Below are 26216 nucleotides of genomic sequence, written 5' to 3'. Positions count from 1 at the left end.
ATATATTCTGTTGCTTCTCCTGAGTACGGGGATACCACATGTGTGAGCCTTTTTTGGGAGCCTAGCCGCGTACAGGACCCCGAAAGCCAAGCACCGCCTTCAGGTTTTCTAAGGGCGTAAATTTTTGATTTCACTCTTCACTGCCTATCACAGTTTTGGAGGCCATGGAATGCCCAGGTGGCACACAACCCCCCCCAAATGACCCTATTTTGGAAAGTAGACACCCCAAGCTATTTGCTGAGAGGTATAGTGAGTATTTTGCAGACCTCGCTTTGTCACAAAGTTTTGAAAATTGAAAAAAAAAAATTTTTTTCTTGTCTTTCTTCATTTTCAAAAACAAATGAGAGCTGCAATATACTCACCATGCCAAATAGCTTGAGGTGTCTACTTTCCAAAATGGGGTCATTTGGGGGGGGGGGGGGGGGGGGGGGGGTTTGTGCTATCTTGGCATTTTATGGCCTTCAAAACTGTGATAGGTAGTGAGGAGTGAAATCAACAATTTACGCCCTTAGAAATCCTGAAGGCGGTGCTTGGTTTCGGGGCCCCGTATGCGGCTAGGCTCCCAAAAAGTCCCACACATGTGGTATCCCCGTACTCAGGAGAAGCAGCTGAATGTATTTTGGGGTGCAATTCCACATATGCCCATGGCCTGTGTGAGCAATATATCATTTAGTGACAACTTTTTGTAATTTTTTTTTTGGTCATTATTCAATCACTTGGGACAAAAAAAATAAATATTCAATGGTCTCAACATGCCTCTCAGCAATTTCCTTGGGGTGTCTACTTTCCAAAATGGGGTCATTTGGGGGGGGGGGGTTGTACTGCCCTGCCATTTTAGCACCTCAAGAAATGACATAGGCAGTCATAAACTAAAAGCTGTGTAAATTCCAGAAAATGTACCCTAGTTTGTAGACGCTATAACTTTTGCGCAAACCAATATACGCTTATTGACATTTTTTTTACCAGAGACATGTGGCCGAATACATTTTGGCCTAAATGTATGACTTAAATTGAGTTTATTGGATTTTTTTATAACAAAAAGAAAATATTTTTTTTTTTTTAATTTTCGGTCTTTTTCCGTTTATAGTGCAAAAAATAAAAATGGCAGAGGTGATCAAATACCATCAAAAGAAAGCTCTATTTGTGGGAAGAAAAGGACGCAAATTACGTTTGGGTACAGCATTGCATGACCGCGCAATTAGCAGTTAAAGCGACGCAGTGCCAAATTGTAAAAAGTGCTCTGGTCAGGAAGGGGGTAAATCCTTCCGGGGCTGAAGTGGTTAAAATAAACCTAACATTAAAATTAGACTGGTCATTTGTCAGTGGGCAAATACAAAATCAGTAGGGGATCAAATACTTTTTTGTATTTACTTCTGTCCTCTCACTTCCTGGTCTCACTGGCTTTGCTGAGGCCACTCCTGCTGCTGTCAATCAAAACCAGTGACAAAGGAACGGAGCCAGGGCCGAGCACCGCTGTCCTTGTCAGACACAGACAACGGATGCTTAGGAGCAAGCCTGCACATGAGCCCACATGGAAAGCACCTTTCTATGGGGGCACTCGGTGAAGGGCAAGAGCTAGCAACGGTGGTGGGTGACCTGAGAGGAGGTGGTTCAGTGCTGCTCAGGCAACTTTTTTTTTACATTATCAATCACTGACTGGCCAAACAAGGCAGAATATCCAGTACAATTATGCAATCTTATGAAAAACAAATTTGAAGCTTAGGGACTCCTTCTCATTCTTACCTTGGAGTCATAAGCAGATTGTTGTATGACTTCAGGTGCCATCCAGAAAGGAGTACCTACAAAGGTGTTTCTTTTGATCTGTGTATCAGTTAGCTGTCCAGCAACACCAAAGTCAGCAAGTTTGACATCCCCTTGCTCAGACAGTAGGACATTTGCAGCTGGAAGACACAAAAAGTAAATTAAGCCAGAATGTACCACAGCTGGGGGTAGGTGGTTGATAAAATTTTACTTGTGCAAACCTTTGATGTCCCTGTGAATTTTATTTTCTGAGTGCAGATAATCAAGCCCTTTTAAGATTTCTCTCAACATGGTTGCAATCTGGAGTTCATCAAAAGGACCAACACGTAGCTGAAAGAGAACAGTTCATAAATAAAAAATAAATAAAAAGTAAAAAAAATATATATATATATATATATACTTTACAAGTCAGAACAGCAGCCAAGAACACTTTAGACATGAGAACCCTTTAAAGCTAGCCACAGCCTTGGGACGTTCACCTTTCTAAAAAAAATATATTTGCATAAACATGTGCCGTCATTTTGGCTGAACATGCATGTATACACACCCAAAAAAAAAACAGCCTTTCTTCCTTTGAGACAGTAGGCCAAGGTATAGCAATCAGTATGCACCATTTCATAGGAAAAATATTTCTCTGGACATTATAGCAGCTGGCTCACCAACTGCTGCAAATTTTAGATGGATGTCCAATCACAAGCTAAGTGGACATACACAACTACATAAAAGTGATAAACCTCTAGTGTAAAATCTGTCAGTGCTTACAAGGTCAAAGGCGTTGTCCCTCCATACAGCTATCCTTCTATTAAAAAGGAACTGCAGTCTGCTCACATAATTTGTAATAAAAACCATCTCTGCCATTCTGAAGCTTCCCTCCAACCACTTTGCATATTTTATATATACTGCGAGTCTAATACTTGTCAAATATGCTGCAGAAATCTCCCTCCACAAGTCTGGCTGCAACCATTTTAACTGTGGGCAACTGAAGTTGCTGCCTGTTAACTTCCTGGATTTACACCGAAACACATCTTCAGCTCTGTAGCTCTCACTGACCCTCTTATGACTCATCCCCCCTCCCTGTGTCTCTCTCTCTCTCTCTCTCTCTCTCTCTCTCTCTCTCTCTCTCTCTCTCTCTCGAGAGAGAGAGAGAGAGAGAGAGAGAGAGAGAGAGAGAGAGAGAGATGTGCACGATGTCATAAGCCTAGGCTTTTTACCCAAACAAGAAACAGGAAGTGGGCAGGGCTCAAAATTTGAAGTCCTAAACTACTAGCCAGGCCTCAAGGAGTTTTTCACTATTTCATACAAGTATTGGATTTAATTATGTGTTCATATTTACAATACAGGAGGACATTAAAAATAGGATTTTTACGTCATACTTACCTGTAAGATCCTTTTCTTTGAGTACATCATGGGACACAGAGTCAGGCTAATAGTCACTACCTGATGGGTTATACTTCATCATTAGGTGAATGGACACTGGTAGACCAAAGGTCTTCAGAGAGGAAGTGATCGCCTATATTACCCCTCCCATACAGGAAGCACTTCACTTTTGTTGCAAGCACTGAATCCTCAAAAAAGAGGGGAGGGATCTCTGTGTCCCATGATGTACTCAAAGAAAAGGATTTTACAGGTATGACGTAAAAATCCTATTTTTTTTTTCATACATCATGGCACACAGAGTCAGGCCAATCTTCATTACCAGCTGGGTCGTCCCTTGAGGGGAGGTATACACCCTGCCAAACAAAAGCCATCAGTAAATTGCGGGCGAAAGCCGAATCCTCGGCTGCTCGAACATCCACTTGATAAAATTTTGTGAACGTATGCACCGAAGACCAGGGGGCAGCCTTACAAATCTGAGTCACAGATACCTGATGGCGAAGAGCCCAGGAGGTTCCTACACCCCTGGTAGAATGAGCTCTCATCCTAAAAGGGAGGAGCTGTTTCAGACCGTAGGCCTGAATGATCAATTGACGGACCAAATTGGCAATGGAAGCTTTGGAAGCTGTCTGCCCCGTCTTGGGTCCTTTTGGGAAAAAAAAAATTTAATTCAAAAAAGGTCTGATCCTCTGATTTCCGCAGATCTATACAAACCTTGACTGCCCGGACAACATCCAAAGAATGCAGTCGTCTCTCTTCCGCCGAACAAGGCTGAGAGAAAAAAAAAAAAAAAAAAAAAAAAGGCAAAATATCCTGATTTAAATGAAAGGCCAACACCACTTTTGGCAAAAAGGATGGAACAGGTCGTAACAAGACTGTCATGGTGAAGGATCAAGTACGGTTCCCTGCATGAAAGGGCCACCAACTCCGACACCCTTCTAGCCGAGGTGATAGCCATCAGGAAGGCTAGCTTGCATGACAGCAAGTCTAATGGAATTTCCTTAATAGGTTCAATGGTTATTTCTGTAACACAGACAGCTCAAAGTTCAAGTCCCAAGGACACATAGGTGACCTAATGGCGGGAGCAAGCGAATTCTTCCAATCACCTATTTCTGAGGATGCCATTTTCAGGCTTCACACCAAGCAATACAAGTCTTCCAGACCTTAGGATCAATCTTCCTAGTGGTAGCTTTTCTAGCATTCACTAGAGTAGACACCACTAGTCCCAAGATGCCACGGTCCTTTAACACCCTAGCTTCAATAGCCATGCCGTCATATTTAGACACTGTAAATTGGGGCGGAATATAGGACCTTCAGACAGATCGGGGCAACGTGGAAGCGTCTATGGTCTGTCTATTGTCAGTCTCATAATTTCCAGGAACTAGGGCCTTCTGGGCCAGGCTGGTGCCACCAGAATGACTGGAATCTCCTCTCTATGAATCCTTTGCAACAAATGTGGAAGGAGAGGGATGGCAGGGAAAGTATAAACCAGGGAGTACTGCCTCCATGGAACTATCAGAGCATCTGCTCCAATTGCCAGAGGATCTCTTGTTCGAGACACAAACTGCTGTAGCTTGTTGTTGAACCTGGATGCCAGTAGGTCGACCTCTGGCCATCCCCAACATTGGCAAATTTCCTGGAATACCTCTGGGTGTAAGGACCATTCCCCAGGGCAGATCTGCTGGTGGCTGAGATAATCTGCCTTCCAGTTCGCTACTTCCGGGATATGGACTGCCGATAATATTGGTACATGTCCCTCTGCCCAGGCAAGTATGTAGTTCACCTCTTTCAGGGCTGAACAACTCCTGGTACCGCCTTGGTGGTTTATATAAGCCACTACCGTGGCATTGTCGGACTGAACCCTGATGGGGCAAGTCCTGAAGCTCCACTGTCCAGGATCGTAGGGCCAGACGTACTGCCCATAATTCTAGGACGTTGATGGGCAGGGTCTGCTCTGTCCCTGACCATTTCCCTGGGCTGCGATCACATCTAGGGTCGCTCCCCAGCCTGAGAGACTAGCATCTGTAGTCAGTACTCTCCAAATTATTAGGAGAAAGGATTTTCCCTTTTGCGGGTTCTGATCCTGCAACAACCAGTTTAGTCCTAAGCATGCCTGAGGAGATAAAAACATTGGATAATCCAGGGCTTTTCTTCCTCTGTTCCGAGCCAAGATGTCTTGTTGTAAAGGCCTGGAATGGAACTAGACACAGGGCACTGCCTGGGAGGATACCATCCTCCCTAGAAGACTCATACAGAGCCGAATGGAGGGCTGTCTGGTGCCCCTTATCTGATGCACCTGATCCTTCAGGGCACAGATACTTACGCGTGGCAAGAATACTCTTGCTTGGACCGTGTTTAGAATCAGACCCAAATATTTTAGACTTTGAGCTTGTCTCAAGGCTGTCCTTTCAGTATTTATGATCCAGCCTAAGCTTTTCAAATACTTTACTGTGTATATTATGCTCTGTTCTAGAGCCTGTACTGAGTGATCTCTGAGCAGGAGGTCATCCAGATACCCGAGCACCAGGATCCCTTGGGCCCTTAAAAGAAACAGTACTGGTGCTAGGACCTTTGTAAACACCCGGGGAGCTGTACCAAGCCCAAAGGGTAGAGCCACAAACAGAAAATGATGTTCCTCTACTGCAAAACGTAGGAACCTCTGATGAGGTTGAAAGATAGGTACGTACAAGCACGCGTCCTTTACATCGATGGAGGCTAAAATCTCTCCCCTCTGGAGTGAGGTTACTACTGAGCAGACAGACTTCAACCGAAAGGATTGTATCAACAGATACTTGCTCAGGGACCTCAGGTCTAGAATGGGCCTTGTGTCCCCGTTTGGTTTTTGAACCGTAAACAGGTTTGAGTAAAACTCTGTGCCCCTTTCGGGCACAGGAACCTCTACAATTACTCCTTGCTACACTAGATGATGTAGTGCCTGAAGCAAGAAGTTTCTTTTTGGAGGATCCGAGAGAACACTGGATTTTAAATACCTCTGAGGGGGCACCCCCCATAACTCCAGCTTGTAACCACTAGATATAATTGAGGTGACCCACTCGTCCTGCATTTTTGTTTTCCAAATGTCCGCAAAGTGCCGCAGCCATCCCCCCACCCGATGGAGTGGGGGCGTCCCCTCAAAAGGAGGGCCTGGTGCTGGTTTTAATAGAATTTTGGACCAAAGGCTTTTTCTGGCCCTGGCCTTGCGGCTTGCCCCTGGCCCTAGTGCCCTGCTGGCGGCGGAACCGCCCTGACACCGAGACCTTTGAGGAAGCAGTCCCTGGGTTTTTAAACGAGGGATGTTTGGTGCTTTTCTTCACAGGAAATACAGAACTCTGCCCTCCAGAAATCTTTTGAATATATTTGTCTAAGTGCTCACCAAATAAACGTTCCCTCTGAAACGGGAAACCTGCCAATAACTTTTTACAAGGAAGCTCAGCTGACCAGTTCTTAAGCCATAAAAGTCTGTGCATATGTACAGACAAGAGAGCGAGACGAGAAACCTGCTGTATTGAATCCTTTAAAGCATCAACCGCTCAAAGAATATCTGTCTCACAGCGCTCAAAGAATATCTGTCTTACTTTTCAGGCAGATCATCCTCCTGATTAGGCCTATCAGGCAGTTAGACTTGATCCTTTACGGACTGGCAAATACCAATTGCTGCAATGGCTGTCTGAATAGCTGAACTGGCCAAAGAAAAAGGACGCTTTTAATAATAGTTCCACAGGGTCTTTCAAGCCCTGTGCATTATCTACTGGACAAGTTAAGTTCTTGTTTAAGGAATAGACTGCTGCATCTACAGCTAGCCTTACAAACTTTTTATGATTACGAACTTTACAAACTTTTAATCCATGGGATAGAAAAGGGAAAACCTTTAGGAGGCAAAAAAGTCCTGTCAGGACTTTCAGCATTACCGCCTGTTCGAACAGGGGGTGTAGCGGGAAAGTCTGTGTGACCTGAAAAGGTCTCAGAGATCCCAAAGAGGACCAGGGGGGCTCAGTCACTTCTGCAAGAGGAAACAAAGGCAGAACGAACCATTTCGGTCAGAGTCAGGATCAAAAGCCTCTGCTACTGAGAGGAAGACATCGACTGGATGGATATCTCCTTGTCCAGATTGCTCGGAAGCAGACTCATCTGCTGGGCAGTACACCAAATCCTGAGCTTTCAGCTCTTCCCCATCCTCAATCCATTCCTGCTCCAGACTAGGAGACTCCGGGGAGGGGGGATCTGTTGCGCTTCCTGCCACCCTGAGGGATGGAGGCAATCCTGTGCTCTAACCCGGCTAGGGCTGAGGACAGTTCATCCTTAGTGATAAGGGGTGAAGCAGCAGTGTTGACTGTAGGCACAATACAAGATAAGCGCAGGGGCTTGGCTTAGATTGCCCAGGAGCCTCTGGTCTTTCAAGGGATACAACCCCGGGGATACAACACTAGTGATATGACTAGGTTCATCAGGAACTACTGATGACATAGGTGTGCCCTTCCCTATGGTGTTAGTCCCACTCCTTTTTGGAAGACATTCAATGCCTGCAAACAAAGAGTACTTGGGTGTAATTAAAACACCTCAGAAGGGAGACCCTTTAATAGGGCTCACCAAGCCCCTATGCAACAATCCTGCAAAGCACCTTTAGCCTGCAAAGCAACACCTGGTGACTCACGTGACCCGGGTAAGGAAAAATGAACCACTGCAAGTGTCTGTTCAGAGCCTGCTCTGTGTCCCACAGCTGCCTTCTGGAAGCACCACATGCTTGGCCTGCACGTGTGTGTGTGCATGTGCACGGTCACGGCGAGCATGACTGTTTTCGCACACGTCACAAATCATCATGCGCCCAGATAAAGACTATGTGCGGCGAAGTCGTGTGTGCCATGGCCGCCAAACTGAGCCTCGCGGTGCGCCATACAGGTAAAAAACAGCCAGACATAAGCAAAAAAGGTACACTTTGCAAACACCCATAGCTAGCCCAGAACTCCCCCGTATGGTCACCACACACAGGTGTCCAGCCTTTAGCTAGCTTTACTGTTACAATCACCGGGACACCCCACAATAATAAAATAAAGGGGTTTCACTTACCCGTCCAGGCGCAGGGCCACTTAGAAGCTAAAGGCCCAATCTTCACGGCGGGTTCCCGTCACTTGGACCTTCAAGGACTTGGTACCCTTTCGTGTTTAGGTTCCACTCCCTTGGACCTGTACAGCACCCTGCAGGAAATGCCTTAGCGCTGTAGTGTCCAGGATTTCCACTACGCAGGGTCCAGCTCCCGGAGGCCACATTACAGGGAAAACCTTGCAGGATCTTGAGTCTTCTTTGCAAGGCTTGGGTACCATTTATCCAAGCATAAAAGCCTGTGTCAAATGGATCCGATCGGTCAATCCCTTGATATATTTTTGGAACAGTTTGTGGGACTAGAGACCTGGAGCTCAAACAAACCGTGCCATCCACCTTGCAGGCACTGGTAAAAAACTAAAGTGCTTCTTGTATGGGAGGGGTTATACAGGGGATCACTTCTCCATTCACCCAATGATTAAGTATAACCCAACATGTTATGAATATTAGCCTGACGCTGTCACATGATTTATGAAAAAGAAAATTAGCACACTGAGCATTCTAAACTCACTGACAGAGACAGCCTGAATAGTTTAAGGTATACTGTTGATAAATTTTGTGTTATTGCTGCTGTTGAAGGACAGGTACCTGTAGGATATACTATAAGTCCAAAAGGAATGCAATCACATATTTGCTAATAATAAAGGAAGTGGCTGAATAATACTGGCTGTCCTTCAACCCAGAAGACTGAAAATTTAGTGGTGGAAAAGTACTATAGGGACAGATCCAGGTTGAAGAGTCGTATCAGAGCAATCCTCTCTTAGCTGCGAAATAAAGTTGGAAAAAATTGGAATCGCGCTGAAAAGGAACTAATGACCATGTGGGTGATCACCAATCTACAATATATCCCTATATGTATAATATGCAAATGGGCAAAGTGATACAAATAATAAAGTGACAATTCGCCAAATATATGATAACTTGATGTGAAATAATAAAATTAGTATACTTAAGTCCATGTGTGTAAAAACTGAATCACCAATGTGATAGGTGAAAAAAAAAAGTCCATAAAAAAAGTGTAATTCCTGCTAAATGTAGACAAGAGTGCTCAATCCACCACCAGAGGTAAACAGATGTCTGCTTACCAGAGATTCATAATCCCCCACTACAGAGGATCAGAGAAAGTTTGAAGGGATAATATCCGGATCACAGCCGATAAACCAGGGGCCTTGGAATGTATCGCCACAACCAGGATCTTGTTACCGTGGTGAAGATGCTCAAGCTGGCACGTATTGGGGCACCAACCCGCAATAAGATGGATGCACCATGTAAAATAAAGGCTCCAATAGTGTAAAACCGTTAACCTTTATTTAAAATAAATATAACAATAGTTGCACTCACATGATGGTAGTACTGAGTAAGCGCCTAAAAAGTGTCTTGAGCGCCGGCCGGTAAGCTCACAGACCAACCTGTCCTGCTGGTAACCGCAACAGCGATGAGAGGTGACGCAAGCGTGTCACTCCGCCCTACGCGGCGTTTCGCAATAGAGTTACATCGTCCAGGGGCACTGGACGACGTAACTATTACGAAACGCTTTTAGCAGGAATTACACTTTATGGACTTTTTTTTCACCTATCACATTGGTGATTCAGTTTTTACACACATGGACTTATGTATACTAATTTTATTATTTCACATCAAGTTATCATATATTAGGTGAATTGTCACTTTGTTATTATTTGTATCACTTTGCCCATTTGCATATTATACATACAGGGATATATTGTAGATTGGTGATCACCCACATGGTCATTAGTTCCTTTTCAGCGCGATTCCAATTTTCTCCAACTTTATTTCACTGTGTTTGTGTTGCATAAAGGAATTGCAGCTTTTTTAGTTTAACAATTTGTTTTGTTTGTTTATATTTCACTAGAGCGCAGTTTCTTCCCCCCTTTTTTTCCCCTTTCTCACCTGCGCAAGGTTTAACAACAATCCCCAGCAGGATGCCCCGCACTGGGAATATATTAATTAGTGAACATCTCCCCCTTGAGAACCACAAGCTAACACTTTGCACAGCTAGTGGTTCTTAACCGAAGCGGTCACTGCGTCTGCAGTGCCATCAGTTCAATAGTGTATTTTTAAGATAAGGTGGGGGAAAAAAAAAAAAAGCGAACATGATTTCAGTTTAAACTGTGTTCCAAAAAAAGCCTCCAAAATGTCCCCAAAATAACCAATGCATTCTGACACTGCTGGAATTGGCCCAGGCATCTAGGTAACAATGACCTCTTATAATGAAGAACTGAGGCTTCATACTTCTTTTCAGGACTTGTAAATTAGAAATCCTGGGATCCCAGCAGGGTGGATAAAAATCAATGATTAAAAAAAAAAAAAAACACACGATTTTTTGATTTTTATCAAATTTATTTTGACCACTTATGGACTGAAAGGATTAGCTCCCTTCCTGACCAAGCCATTTTTTGCGATACGGCACTGCGTCGCTTTAACTGACAATTGCGTGGTCATGCGACGCTGTACCCAAACAAAATTTATGTCTTTTTCCCACAAAAACAGTTTTTTTTGGTGGTATTTGCTCACTTCTGCAAGTTTTTATGTTTTGCACTATCAACCAAAGAAACCCGACATATATATATATATATATATATATATTTTTTTTTTTTGGACTGTTTACTATAACAAAAAAAGTCTTCAGTTTAGGCGAATATGTATTCTTCTGCATATTTTTATTAAAAAAAAAATAAATGAATAAGTGTATATCGATTGGTTTGCGCAAAAGTTATAGCGTCTACAAAATAGGGGATAGATTTATGGCATTATTTTATTTATTTTTTACTAGTAATGGCAGTGATCATCGATTTTTAGCGGCACTGCGACATTAAGGTGGACTGATCGGACACTTGACGCTTTTTTGGGACCACTGACATTTATACAGTGTTTAGAGCTAAAAATAGCCAGGGATTACTGTATAAATGTCACTGGCAGGGAAGGGGTTAACAGTAGGGGGCGGTCAAGGGGTTAAGTGTTCCGCAGGGAGGCGTTTCTAACTTTGGGGGGATGGGACTGCATGGATGAATAGAGAGATCGCGGTTCCTGATCACTGGGAACAGATCCGTCTGTACTCCCCTGACAGAACGGGGATCTGTCTGTTTACATTGACAGATCCCCATTTTGTCTCCCTGTGGCGGAGCGCGGGCGTCCCCTATTCCTTATAAAGCGGCCGACATACAATGACGGCGGTTCGCCCAGGGGAGCCAACCTGCTGCAGTGCAACTGCTGGTCTGGAAGTTAGTAGTATATATATATATATATATATATATATATATATATATATATATATATATATATATATATATATATATATATATATATATACACATACACATACACATACACACACACACACACACACACACACACACACACACACTGAGTAGAGGTTTTCAAATGGTGATGTCTTCAAACACTTAGGGCAGCACTCAAGGAGGGGAGCAATCTCTAGTAAAAGACAAACAGAAGAAAAGGTGCCTCTAAGTGCAATATTAAAACTCCATATCCCCAAAGGATTAAAAACATTTACAGGATATAAGAATGATGGGAGCATTGGTGTTTAAAAAAAAAAAAAAAAAAAAAAAAACACTTAAAAAGTAACTGCACTTTTATGAAAAAAAAAAAAAAAAAAAACATTCCCCTTCTGGGTGATAAAAATTGCAAGGATTTTAAACTGTTGCAGATTCCTACCTTGTGTTATTCTGAAAATAATTGCTGCTTTTTTTTTGTCCGTGCCCATGTTCTAAGTAAATCTGTATGGGAGTGGTTTTATAATCAATCAGCTGCTGCACTTGCAGGGCTCTGAGGAAAATTACAGGGTCTGCATCCCTTTAGATGTGATTTCCTTTTGAAAGTATTACATCAAGAATGACATTTTTATGGCAGGGGATGCTCAAAATCTAATTTGTATCTTATTGCAGACTTGCATATCTGGGGTTTCCTGTACACCATCTGTGTACAGAATGCCCCCAGGTGGCCATATTGCATTTTACAGAAAATTACAGAGCTGCAGATTGAAAGGGAAAGGAAATGACATTCAATTACAATATGACTTGTGTTACAATGTTTTTTTTATTTGCCAAATTTTTTCCCCAGGAAAGTAGTTACCCTATAAAGCTTTAGAATCACTTTAAATATGGGTCCTATTCTTTGTTCACATTTTTGAAAAGAAGAATGGGACTTACCAGCTTCAACACAAGATGGGGGGACTAAGGCAGATAGAAGGGAAATTATTAAACACAATAGGGAGACCTCACAAATGTTGCAAATCAAATGAATTTGGCAAATACTGAGTGATTGAGTCCACAAGTGACAAGTGACACAGTGTAAGCAAAATCTCACTTAAATTTATCTAAAAGCATTAAAAGTTTAGGTGAACTGCAGAAATAGGCAAACCACGTTGGGAAACTTAGCATTACAGTGATCGTCTTCTATATAAAATATACAGAAAGACGTTTGTGTTTTGAAGTTCTTAGTCTTTCCTGGCTTAGATTAGCACATATAAAAAGGAGGCTTATGTTCAATAAAGATCTCCATACACCAAAGGACTGCGGCAGGAAATGACGGCTATGGCCTTTCAAGTAGAAAAACCTGACATATATTAGAGGCAGTCCTGGTGTGAAAGAGGCTCTTTATTACACACAGGTAGGGCTGGCCCAGCCCCTAAAAATAGACACCCTGTAAACAAACTATAAACCTCAATTAAGTTTCCTTTCCAGTCTTTGAAAAGAGCAACTGGCAAGGCCTTACTGGAAGAAGCATGGAATAAACGCATAATGCTGTCTTACAGTCCTCCTTCAAACCAAACAAGCCTACTTTATGCACTGACTTTTTAGGTACGGAAAGCAAAAGCTGCAGAAAAGCTGCTTTGTATTGCATTTAAACTGCTTAGCATTTCCTGTTCACAGAGAAACACTGCTATGGGCTTTGATGAAACTCCATGACTCAGTGCAGCATCAGTTAGAACAGAAGTATTTTGCTATAAACAAGCACATGGTGCGTTCATATAGGTGTCAGCTATGTTATCTGAACAGCCACATTTCCCTAGTTTAAGCCTTCATGCTATAAACACAGAAGGCACATGTGCTAGCTACATTACAACACTACATAACAAAGTCCTAAAACTATAGATTTTGGACAGCAACACCCCATGCTGGAGCCAAAAGTGATCTTACATTATACAAGAGCTTGAAATATTCTCTACTATGTAGATGCTAAACATGTACTTGCAAAATGAGGGATTTTTGGAGGTGTCAATGTGTGACATTCATTACGATCACAATCAATGATCTGAAATTGCATAGCTAATTTTTAATTGAGAAATGGTGCAGCCATTTTGTACGTTTGGACACAACACGGGAGGATGATTTAGGAACGTTAGGCCCTGTTCACTTCACATGATCACCATCACTAGGGATTTGCACAAACCCATACAATTCCATCGGATATAGAACAGAGCACTCCTAATCAAACAATCCTCCGAGATATAGACTAATGCTCCATACAGATGGGCCGAATGCCGGGAGGCATGGGCCGGTTCAAAAAACGGCCAACATTCGGCCTGTGTGTAGGTCAGTTTGCCCAGCTTCGGTCGGACGTGCATGCTGGAAAACCAGCAGCCAACCAGTTCCCAATCAGCCTTCTCAGCCAATGGCAGAGAGTGCTGACCAGAGCACATCGGGGGAGATCGCTGTACTAACTTCAGATGGTTAGTACAGCGCCTCCGACTGGAGCTGACAGTTTTTTGGGTTTTTGTTTTTTTTAAACGAAAAAAGCTTGTAGTGTGTACCAGGCTTAAAGGGGTTGTAAACACAAGGTTGTTCACCTTAATGTATTTTATGCATTAAGGTGAAAAACCTCCTGTGATGCAGCAACTCACCAGAGGCCCCCTTTTACTTACAAAAAACCTGGTCTTTCCAGTGACGGGAACGAGCACACCAGTACCAGCCGGTGTCTTGAGTCCTGATTGGATAGATTGATAGCAGCGCAGCCAATGGTTCCTGCTGCTATCAAATTTAATGATGCGGGAGCCGGGGGGGGGGGGGGGGGGGGTATGGGGGGCAGAGTGCTTATGTGTGTCAACGGATGCAGCATGTATAGGGGAATATATCTATCACAGTGCAATGCAGTGTAGCACCTGCCAAGCATGACCCATTTAAGGATCAATGAATCCCGGTTCACACCAGTCCGCTGTGCGATATCGCATGTGATTCACACTACAAATCACATGCAATATCTGTGTTATGTGATTTCAGCCAGATAGTATGGCTGAATTTGCATCGCATTCAGACCAAACTCGCACAGGAGCCTTTTTTTGGTCCACACAAGAATCGGTGCGATCCGATTCCATGTCCAGACTGACCATTCGCACTACGATATGCAAACAGATTTAGGGGGTGTCATTAACTTTCTATTGACACTCCTAGCAGGTCGCATAGTACAGTGTTAACTGCCCTGCGTGTCAGGTGCGATGTTGGAACCCGCAGTGGATTCACAGGGTTCCCGCATCGCACTAGTGTGAACCGAGCCTTAAAGGTGCTGCTGCCGAATGCAAAAAAAGGCTCATTCACAAGCGCATAAGGCACTGCTGTTCTAAAAAGTGATCCAGGTGTTTGACAGGTGGTGAGAAGGCGATATGTTGCTTCCTCACCACCTGATTTAAACCCATGATTGCTGTGCAATGCGAAACGGTAGAACAGCAATTAGAGGTTTAAATCAAGTGTGAGCAGGAGACACTGTGCCTGGTGATCTTTGACTCCCATGTTATTCAGGTAGATCTCCACCTCTTTAAAGTTGCCTACTGCTGCTATAAATGAGAAATTTGATTTCAGATCACTGTGATTGTAATTACTGTAAAATGTTCACCCCTCAAAAACCCCACATTTGACAAGCATGCGTTTATGTAGAGGAGCAAAGCACACAGAAATTTCACATTTATGCAACACGGATATGCAGACAGTAATATGAAAGGAACAGTCATCAGTGTTGGGTCTACAACAAAAGCCAGCAGCATTTTCAGCAAGAAAAAATATGACTGCTGTATCCAGTACTACACTAACCAAACCATTGTTCAAGCATATCTAAAGACATTTTTTTGTTGTTGCTTTGGATAAAGTATGGAGGAGTTAGAACCCTTGTCAGGTTTGTATCAATATCTGTGACCCTGCTGGGGCAATTCACTTTATTTGTCCAGCTGACCATTGTCAGAGATACAAACTGGTGGAAAAAAAAAAATCAAAAATTTTGACCCGTTACAAGAGGAAATAATGAAATCTTCCCATGATGACATCTGTTACCAGAATTTCTCACTTTAGAGGGAGAATAGTAAAAAAAAAAAAAAAACCCACTACTCCCTGCTCTATCCAATACTATACTTTAAGTCAACCCTTTGACTTTTTAAAGCCCAACTCCAGGAGCTATAAAAGTACCCCTTGCAGCGGGGTTTTAATTCTAAGGAACACAGAAAAGCAGATTTACAAATCCAATTTTCCTCTCCTCCCCACTGGTAGTAGATCGGTCCCTACAACGTCTTCTCCCTCACGCTCCACCAGTCTAAGGTCCCTTTGTCATCAAGGCTTATGCAGGAGAAATTAGCCCTGCATTGGATTAGCGTAGGCCCATGGAAATTGATTTTTATAGTTACACAGTTTTGGGCTTTAGATTTGCTGGAGGACAACACTAACTAGGCGATTTGATTGCCCAAGCACAGATCATATGCATAATATACCTGAGATCAAGAAAGTATAACATTTACATATCTAAAGAAAAATCCTCAGCTACACAGCCCACAGATGTGAGATGACAGTAGGGCTGGTCATACACATTTTCTAATTCTAATGAAGTCTACTAGATTCCCCCATCCCTGTGTGGATAGATAAATCGCCCGCAGCGATTACTGTATTCTGAAAGCTGGCACTGGCAGCTGTCAGAATACCTGAACAGCTACATCTGGACTGGATGCAGTTGCTGTTCAGCTGACAATTTTCTGCACGACGCCTTCAAAATTTAATTTAATTATTCAATTGAAAGAATTTTGCTTGATCCAACTTTGGGTGGAACTCCCTTTAAGAGAGTTCAGACATTGTAACAATATTTTACCAGATGCAGACAAAGTTGCCACAATATTGATCTGGGTATATATTGGCATACTAAAAACCGAGATCTCCAGTACCAGATGCAACAAAGCCATGGTATACATTTAGCGAACATTCAACACAGCAATATCGTCATGATTAACAAAAAACACAAACTTAATGCAATTAAAAAAAAAAAAAAAAAAAAAAAAAAAGTTTCATATATTAACATGTTGGGGCATCAGCATTTTCTGATTCACCAGCAGCTTTTGGTTTTAAAACAAAATTATGAAGCCACGAGTATGAATTAGCATATTTAGCCCACCTTTCCCAGTGCACATTTAGAGGAATGATTAGTAAAGATGAGGAGTTGAAGGAAATGCAGTACAACCAGAAAGTATTCACAGTGCTTTACTTTTTCCACATTTCAAAAGTTTGTTTGAAATCGTTGCAAATGTAATTAAAAAAAAAAATAAAATCATATGAACATAAGTATTCACAGCCTTTGCTCAATACTTTGTTGAAGCACCTTTGGCGCCAATTACAAACTCTAGTCTTTTTTAGCATGATGCTACAAGCTTGGCACACCTATTTTTGGGCAGTTTCTCCCATTCTTCTTTGCAGGACCCCTCAAGCTCCATCAGGTTGGATGGGGAATGATGGTGCACAGCCATTTTCAGATTTCTCCAGAGATGTTCAATCAGGTTCAAGTCTAGGCTCTGGCTGGGCCACTCAAGGACAGTCACAGAGTTGTCCCATAGGCACTCCTTTGTTATTTTGGCTGTGTGCCTTGGGTCCTTGTTCTGTTGGAAGAAGAACCTTCGCCCCAGTATGAGGTTCAGAGCGCTCTGGAGCAGGATTTCATCTTTCCCTCAATCCTGACTAGTCTCCCAGTTCCTGCCACTGAAAAACATCCCTACAGCATGATGCTGCCACCACCATGCTTCACTGTAGGGATGTTATTGGCCAGGTGATGAGCAGTGCCTGGTTTCAGCCAGACATGACGCTTGCCATTCAGGCCAAAGAGTTCAATCTTGATTTCATCAGACCAGAGAATTTGTTTCTCATGGTCTAATATTCCTTTGGGTGACTTAAACTCCAGGTTGGCTGTCATATACCTTTTACTGAGGAGTGACTTCCGTCTGGCCACTTTACCATACTGGCATGATTGGAGTGCTGCAGAGATGGTTCTTCTGGAAGGTTCTCCCCTCTCCACAGAGAAGCGCTGGAGCTCTGTCAGACTGACCATCAGGTTTTTGGTCTGATAAAGCAGAAAGAAAAGCAGCGCAGATCTAAGGGTAGCAGGTAGTTAAAAACAACACTTTAATATTACAAATTGTACACTCACATTTGTGTGATAAGAAATAGGCATAAGTAGGTTCTCCTGGGCAACGCAGAGTCATATCACGAACCAGCTGGGCTGTGGCAGAGTTCGTAATGCGACTCTGCGTTGCCCAGAACCTACCTATGCCTATTTCTTATCACACAAATGTGAGTGTACAATTTGTAATATTAAAGTGTTGTTTTTAACAACCATCTACCCTTAGAGCAGCGCTGCTTTTCTTTCTGCTTTATCATACCACAGAGTCCCTTCTACTCCGACAAGCCGGCTGCCGCTCATCATAGAAGCCTTAACCATCTTTAAACTGTTTTTAACTGTTTATTACCCCCTGGACATACCTTATCGCCACTGCCCCTTCTCTACCTATCAGCAGCACCTGTCAGCGCTCCATTCCCCCTCTGTTACTGCATCGGGTTTTTGGTCACCTCCGTAAGGCCCTTCTCCCCGATCACTCAGTTTGGCCGGGCAGCTGGCTCTAGGAAGAGTCCTGGTGGTTCCAAACTTCTTCCATTTACGAGTGATGGAGGCCACTGTGTTCATTGGGAATTTCAAAGCTGCAGAAAGGTTTCTGTACCCTTCCCCAGATCTGTGCCTCGATACAAAGTCTACAGACAATTCCTTGGACTTCATGGCTTGGATTGTGCTGTGACATGCGCTGTTAACTGTATAGACAGGTGTGTGCCTTTCCAAATCATGTCCAATCAAGTGAATTTACCACAGGTGGACTCCAATCAAGTTGTAGAAACATCTCAAGGATGATCAGTGGAAACAGGATGCACCTGAGATCAATTGTCACTTTTTAGTGTCATTTTTAATAAATTTGCAAAGACTTCAAACAAACTTCTTTCACGTTGTCATTATGGGGTATTTGTAGAATTTTAAGAAAATAATAAAATTTAATCCATTTTGGAATAAGGCTGTAAGATAACATAATGTGGACAAAGTGAAGTGCTGTGAATACTTTCCAGATGCACTGTATTCCGGTAGCCTCCAGATGCATTTCTTAAAGTATTTGGACAAAACTACAAAAAGAGTAACAAAGCAAAAGTTATTCCTCAATTAGAATACAATTTTCTTCTAAAAAAGAAATGTTTAGTACCTTTATCCAAATGCAAATTCTGCAGTCATGTGACTTCACAGCCTCTGTACACTCCTCTTCCAACAGCAGGGGGCGTGTATGCATTGTGGGCAGGCTGAGCATGACATCACACAGCTGGGAAGTGTGTTCGCTGTGTGCGCGCTGCAGCTTTGACAGTGAGACTCCTGCTGGGAGCGGATGTCAAGCATCAAGGGAGGGGGGGTGGGTGGGGTGGTTTCGGCCGCTAAAATAATTAAGGACGATTCAGGCACAGTGTCCTGCATCTCTCAGCAGCAATTCAAGGGACATCAGCAGAGCAGAGCTGTGTGTGTGTGTGTGTGTGTGTGTGTGTGTGTGTGTGTGTGTGTGTGTGTGTGTGTGTGTGTGTGTGTGTGTGTGTGTGTGTGTGTGTGTGTGTGTGTGTGTGTGTGTGTGTCAGTGCCCAGACTGTAGGAGATACAGGCACACCATAAATTGGCATGATGTCCTGCATCTCTTAGAAGCATTCATGGATGCAAACTGACCTCTCCAGCATTGAAGCAAGGGGAACTCTAAAGATCACCAGGATTATAACAGATAAAATGAAAAAATATATATATACAGGCTATATTATTAGGAACTAGATGCATAGCCTGCACATATGGAACCTCTGCTTTTGGGGTAACAAAGTTTAAATCATTTGATTTCCATTATACTTACCAAGTCTAGCGCAGAGCCTCCACCTAAATATTCCATAATGATCCATAGTTTTGTGCCCTAGAAGAGAAGAACTTGTTAAGTTTCATGTCTGAAAAAAAACTGCATTGTATTAAAGTAAATACTTGTGCCAAGTTTTTATTGCTGTCCATGACATTGTTACAATATTTCACATCACTTCAAGTCTCTGCAACAAGCTTTATATGACGCACAAAACCCTTTACCGCTAACGCGCCCCCGCGGCGTAGTGTGAAAGCTGGTTTTAGCTGCCCTTTTCCTCCGCTAGAGGGACGCTTTCAACCCCTGCTAGCGGCCAAATAAAGCGTTAAAGTGCCTGTGTTGCGGCGCTGCCGAATCGCTTTGACAGTGCTGCCAGTTAATTTCAATGTGCTGGGTGTTTTGGGAGCGGTGTATAGACCGCTCTCGCACTACCCCAAAGATGCTGCATACAGGACTTTTTTTCTAACGTCCAGCAAGCGCACGGCACCAGTGTGAAAGCACTCGGGCTTTCACATTGGGGAGGCATTTTTCAGGCACTATTTGTAGCGCTAAAATGCCTGAAAAAACTCCTTCAGTGTGACAGGGGTCTAAGTGGATTAGAACATAAAAAAAAAAAAAAGTTTTGTTGCAGTCTGTGTGCCCTGGAGAGATTTGAGATTCTCGCGGAAGTAAGGGGAGTGCTCCCCCTGTGGGGACACAAACAAAAACCTGACAAATGTTCTAACCCTTCCGCACTCTGAAAACTCCAAAAACATGGTTTGACTTGACAAAAAAAAAAAAAAAAAAAAAGAAGGGGGGGGGGTGGGCATTTTTGTACACACAGTAATATCCATTTCTCTGAGTTCGACTGACAAAGCGCCTCGTTAAGCTTGGCCATTGGGTTATATTGCCTCTGCAGGAGTAGAACTTGGCCTCACCCCATGGGCCATCCTCAGTCAGTATATAACCCCCTCCCTGCGCTATGTATTCAGTTTAGTAGCAAGCAATATTATAAGTATCAAAAACTCCATAGAGGGGTGGGTGTTGCGTCCCAATGATTAAGATTAAGGAGGTGATATGTCCGTCCATGAACCAAGGATAAACTTGGATTTTTGTACTCATCGTAAAATCAATTTCTCTGAGTTAGACTTACAAAGCGCCTCCTTAATCTTGACCATTGGGATGTCCAAAAGCAGTGCCAAAGAAAAATGAGGGGTGGGGAAATTAACCCAAGGCTAAACACAAGAGCCCTAACCAGGACACAGGAGCCTTAAACAGGATTTACAGGAGCCCCATCTGAAAAATAAAAATATGAAGAAAAAAACCCTCAAGAGGGAACTGGAACCCCCCCCCCCCAAACAGCAGCCTGCAAAACCTTGCGCCCAAAAGAAGCATCCGCAGATGGAAAAATGTCTACCTTTATAGAATTTAGTAAAGGTATATGCACCGACGACCAAGTGTCCGCCTTGCAAACCTGTGATATTGACGCATGATGACCGAAGGCCCAAAAAGTACTAAGCGTCCGAGTAGAATCTGCCACGACAGGGAAAAGGAGGAACCTGACCTTTAATAAAATAGGCCTGAGTCACAGTGTGATCCAGTTGGAGATGGTAGCCAAAGCCCTTGATCCTTGTGTAACCACAAAAAGTCTGACCTCCGAAAGGACTCCGTGGTTGCCAAATACACCTGAATCGCACAAACCACATCCAAGGTATACAGAGCAAATTCCTTGGGATAAGCCGGCTTGGGACACAAAGATAACACAAGTTCCTCATTTAAATGGAAGTCCGAGACCACTTTAGGTAGAAACGATGGACATGGATGAAGAACCACCTTCTCTGTGGACCACCAAATTGGGAGCACAAGATAATGCCTCCAACTCCGACACCCTACTGGCAGATGTAATAGTCACCTTCTGGGGCAACGTAGGTAAGGGAATCTCCCGAATATTCTCAAATGGAGGTTTCTGGAGAACCGAGTGTACCAATTTTAAATCCCATGGCAGCAAAAGAGAATGTACAGGTGGAGCCACATGCCGGACTCCTTGAATAAAGGTACAAACTAAAGAGTACGTGGCAAGGGGTCGCTGAAAAAAGATTGCTAAGGCAGACACCTGGCCCTTGAGGGTACTCAAATCCAACCTCTGCCCAATGCCCCGTTGAAAAAAGGCCAAGATCCAAACCACAGCAAAGGATCGAGGATGAGCACCAATCGACTCACACCAATAAATGTATGCTTCCACTTAAGATGGTATATCTTGCTAAAAGTGGACTTCGCCTTCAACATAGTAGGGATCACTGATCCAGACAAACCTCTATCCCTCAGTACCTGGCTTTCAACAGCCAAGCCATCAAACCCACAACTGTAAAGCAGGATGGAAGCTCAGCCCTTGGGACAACTGGTCCTCTGAGAGGTAGCTCCCAAGGGACATTAAAAGCCAACAGAATGACCAGAAGACTATCGCCCTCGATCCTTTGCAGGCACAGCGGAAGAGGAAGGTGTTGGCCCAACATCAGCACTATGACGACTGCAGCATCCACCAGAGGAACCCATGACATTGCCACGAGTCTTGGTAACTTCCAGTTGAACTGAACCTGCTGAAGACCCAAGTAATTCAACTTCTGGGATGGGGATAGAGGGGCCTTTGGGTAGTTCAGACGCCACCTGAACCTTTGCAGGAATTATATTGGCACAAGGAAACTCAGGGCCCCCTGAAGTGGACGAACTCTGCCCCCCTTTTTTTGTACCCCGAAAGGCTGAATTCGTGGATCCCCTTGACGCTCACAAAGGAGGTCCACGAAGCTGGAAACCAGCAAAGAAGCCCCCACCCCAGTTATGGATGAGGGCAGAGCTTCATGCTGAGGGGGTCTTTTCTGCGGGATTGGAGAAGCCAGCTCTAGACCTACCATAGCAAGATTCCTTGGAACTTCCCAAGGAAGACTTGAGAGATCGGTTTTCCTTGTCCGCAGTCCGGGGAGCCCAGAAGAATTTGTGGGCTGAGAAGGAAGGCTCACGTTTACAAGGCCCCTTCCCTTTTTAGACTGTGGCAGGAAGGTACTCTTCTCCCCCCCCCCCGACACACCCTTAATGTCATCCAGGGTAGCCCCAAGCAGGCGATCGCCTTGAAAGAGCAGAGCTTTCTTAGAGGCTTGGTCTGCAGACCAGTTTTACAGCCACAGCATGCCTATCATCACTACCACTGAAGCTGAGAGTTTGGACAGCATGGGAGCCTCCATTTTTAAAGTCTCCCACACTACAGTAACAAGTGCGTCCACCAGCATTTTTTCCTTCGCTGCTGTGGCCATGGAGGAGTCATTGTCACTATCGGACGGATCAGACTAAGTCAGATGAGACAGGCTGAGCAGGAGAAGACGGAGGACGCTTCCTGCCAGGCCTTTGCCCACCACTTCCACCCAAGATACTAGGGATTCTAGGACCACCGTCAGCACATTAACAGGAAGCTGGGGTTCCGAGTGACCAGGCACCCCCAAGAGGGGATCAGTGGAAGAGATTTGACACTGAGGCTCCATGGAATAAGGGAGATCCTGCAGCACAAGAGTTTTGGCACTGCTATAGTAGACCTCCCCCTACTAGGGTGCTTGCTGGTAAACAGAAGGGACCCCCCCCCAGGGAATGACCAGACTGGAGAAAGCTAGATCGGAGCACTCAGTATGCCCTGTGTCAAAATTATATTTATATTATCCATCCCCAGGAGGAAGAGGAAGAGAGGAGATCCAGAAGCCCCGTAAACCACGTGATCCGCTCAGCCTGTCTCTGCACAGCTCTGTCTCCAGCATCGATCCAGACTAAAGGAAGAATGGCTACGAACTACACATACATAGCTGCCGGCCAAAGACCAAGCCAGACTAATGGAAAATGGCCGCCAAATGCTGGCAGATAGTTCCCAGAGTCCACAGAAGCCTCCGCTGCGTCCTGTGCATTGGGACCCCCCTCCAGGTACTGTAGCCACCCCCCAGGGAACACCCATAGAGGGGGGGATGGGGGAAACCTCTGCACTGGGAACCCCCACCAGACTCCAGCCCATACTAACAAGGCAGCATACACAGCAGCACATGAGTCCCCCCTCAGAGAACATTCACAGAGGGGGGTGTAGGGGAGATAGGGGGAAACCCAGCTTAACTGAGGGATGGGAGGAGGGATTCTGCATGCAGGTTCGACTATCTCTGGAGAGTACCCGCTGTCAGCCAGGATGCTGTGACTCGGACCAAAGCCCAGTCATATGCGACCCTGTGAGACATTTAACGCACGGGCCAGCCTCCGTCTGTTGTCCCTGTACTACTTCAAGGCGACTTCTAGGCGACTTGTACCCATAGATTTCAATGGAAGTCGCCTACAAGTCGGATCGTGGTCTATAGTGAAGCGACTTCACAGGAAGAGAAGATGGTTTTCTCAAGCAAACCCCTCCCTCCCCCAGAGCTGATTGTTGTTTGATTGGCCACTGGAAAGTCGCCTGTCCTGGAGGCGACTTGAAGTCGCCCCAAGTCACGCTGTGGTGTCGCCCTCAGGTCGTGTCCATGTCGCCTCGCAAAGTCGCGGCCAGAGTCATGTTGCCCCTGTGTGAACCGAGCCTTAGTGTGTAAGTGAGGAAAGTTTAACCACCTAAACACTAAACCTTTTTCTGACATTTGTTGGTTTCAATTTAAAATCTTTTTTTTTTGCTAGAAAATTACTTAGAACTAGGGCTGCAACTAAATTATTTTCATAATCGATTCGTTGGCCAATTATTGTTTCAATTAATAACCTTAAAGTGTGGTGTATAATTTAGTTAATATGTAAAGTTTAAAAAAAAGGCAATTTATTCTTATATGCAATGGTAAATATAAAAAAACAAACAAAAAAAAACTGTATGGTTAAGGAGTAAAATCTTTAATCCCCTGAGAATAATGGACAGAAGAGATATAGTGTATATACTGTTAGAGGTTGAATCTAGTAATTATCAGACTCATAACTTTTTTTTTCTTTTTGAATAAAAAAAATATGAAAGACTGTTTTGCAGCTTTTCAAACACAACTGTAATATATTATATGCTGGCCATACAAAAACAATGTCTAACGTAAAAAAAAAATAGATTTCATTTTAAGACCATTCGTTCGATTTTCCAATCGTTGGTGGGGTCAAATCGACGTTTGTTTTCAACCACAGTGACGGGAAAATGTAAAAATAATAGAAAACTTCTTGGTCAAAGGAATTTTCAGACAGTGTATGTGGTTTTCTTTCAGAAATTACATTTGTTTTAAAACAGAATGTTAAAAGCAAGTGAAAATTTCAAACATTCTTTCATTCAGCGAACGTACAAAGATTTTTCGTATGAATATTCTCATCTGAAAATTGATCCGTGTGGCCAGCATAAGGCTCAGTATACACCTATGCAGTTTGCTTTTAATTTTTTTTGCAGGGCTTTTTGCTGTGCATTTTGATTTTTTTGCACACTTGATTTTCCTGTGATTTGAGTTTTTGCATTTTTTATGCCTTTTTTTGGCCAATTTGTTGTTGGGCAGATTTAAAAAACACAAACTGCTGCAAAAACACATTACATGCTGTTCTGCAGCTTCTCCATTGAAGTATATTGAACCAAAAAAAGCACAATTTTTGCGTTAAAAAAATCCCTGACCCTTTCCAAATAAAAACAAAAAATTAAATGAACTGTAGTGTGTTTCAGCAAAAAACACATAGGTGTGAACCAGGCCTAAGACGTTTAGTAACATAATGGGATAAAAAAAAAAAAGCGCCCTTTATAGTACAAAAAGAGCAAATCACTACTGTAAGGGGTTCATTATTTTACTGTGCAGTAGTGAAAGTAATATTTACAGTAGCAATTATTTGCTCTTTTTGTACTCTAAAGGGCTAATTTTAGTTTTTTTAACCCCATTATGTTACTGGCCACTTAATCTATAAAAATAGTAATTGATTTCATAATCGATCAATCGATTAGTTGTTTCAGCCCTACTTAGAACCCCCAAAATTTATATATTTTTTTTTATTAGAGACCCTAGAGAATAAAATGATGGCTGTTGCAATATTTTATGTCACACTGTATTTGCGCAGCGGTCTTTCAAATGCAATTTTTTTTTTTTTGGAAAAAATTACTTTAATGAATAAAAAAAAAAACTAAAAAAAAACTAACAGTTGTGAGTTAGGGACCTTAGATTGTAAGCTCCTTGAGGGTAGGGACTGATGTGAATGTACAATGTATGTGTAAAGCGCTGCGTAAATTGACGGCGCTATACAAGTACCTATAATAAACAGTACTGTTAGCCCAATTTTTTTTTGGTATAATGTGAAAGATTTTACGTCGCAAAAATTGTGATCTTTTTATTCTAAGCAAAAAAAAAAACAAAACACGATTCTCATTTTGGCCAGAATCGTGCAGCTCTAATGGAAGGAGAAAAAAAAATTGCTAGGACTAAACAGATCCAAGCAAGGAGCTAGGTCCTTACTCGACAAAAAAAAAAAAATACCTAGAGCAAGGAGGGTGTTATATACTGACTAAAGATGGCCCATGGGGCGTAGTCAAGGTTTATGTTCTGCCTAGTCCTACTCCTGCAGAGGAGATATAACCCAATGGTCAAAGATTAAAGTGGTTGTAAACCCTGTTACACCACTTTTACCTAAAGGTAAACCTATAAGGCTTACCTGTAGGCACCGTGAATATCTCCTAAACTTGCACCATTTAGGAGATATTCACTGTATCCGCATGTGCCGACGCACTGAAGAGACCGCTTATCCCTACAAAGAAGCATGGTGGTGGCAGCATTATGCTGTGGGGATGTTTTTCAGTGACAGGAACTGG

At 43.3% G+C, this 26216-nt stretch overlaps 1 protein-coding gene across 1 annotated transcript in view; it reads right to left on the bottom strand.

The window, feature by feature from the left end:
• The window catches only part of STK26 (serine/threonine kinase 26), a 161755-nt gene that overhangs the window by 53580 nt on the left and 81959 nt on the right, over positions 1 to 26216 (bottom strand). The window contains exons 3-5 of the mRNA XM_073599162.1: positions 19430 to 19486; positions 1983 to 2091; positions 1744 to 1901 (exon numbers count right to left, since the gene is read on the bottom strand). Coding sequence (XP_073455263.1) covers positions 1744 to 1901; positions 1983 to 2091; positions 19430 to 19486 — 324 coding nt within the window. The remainder of the gene's footprint in view (positions 1 to 1743; positions 1902 to 1982; positions 2092 to 19429; positions 19487 to 26216) is intronic.

Source organism: Aquarana catesbeiana, linkage group LG09 (genome assembly GCF_042186555.1).
Source record: "Aquarana catesbeiana isolate 2022-GZ linkage group LG09, ASM4218655v1, whole genome shotgun sequence".
Taxonomy (NCBI): Eukaryota; Metazoa; Chordata; class Amphibia; order Anura; family Ranidae; genus Aquarana; species Aquarana catesbeiana.
Note: the sequence above shows the minus strand (reverse complement) of the source record. Positions and strands in the feature narration are given on the sequence as shown.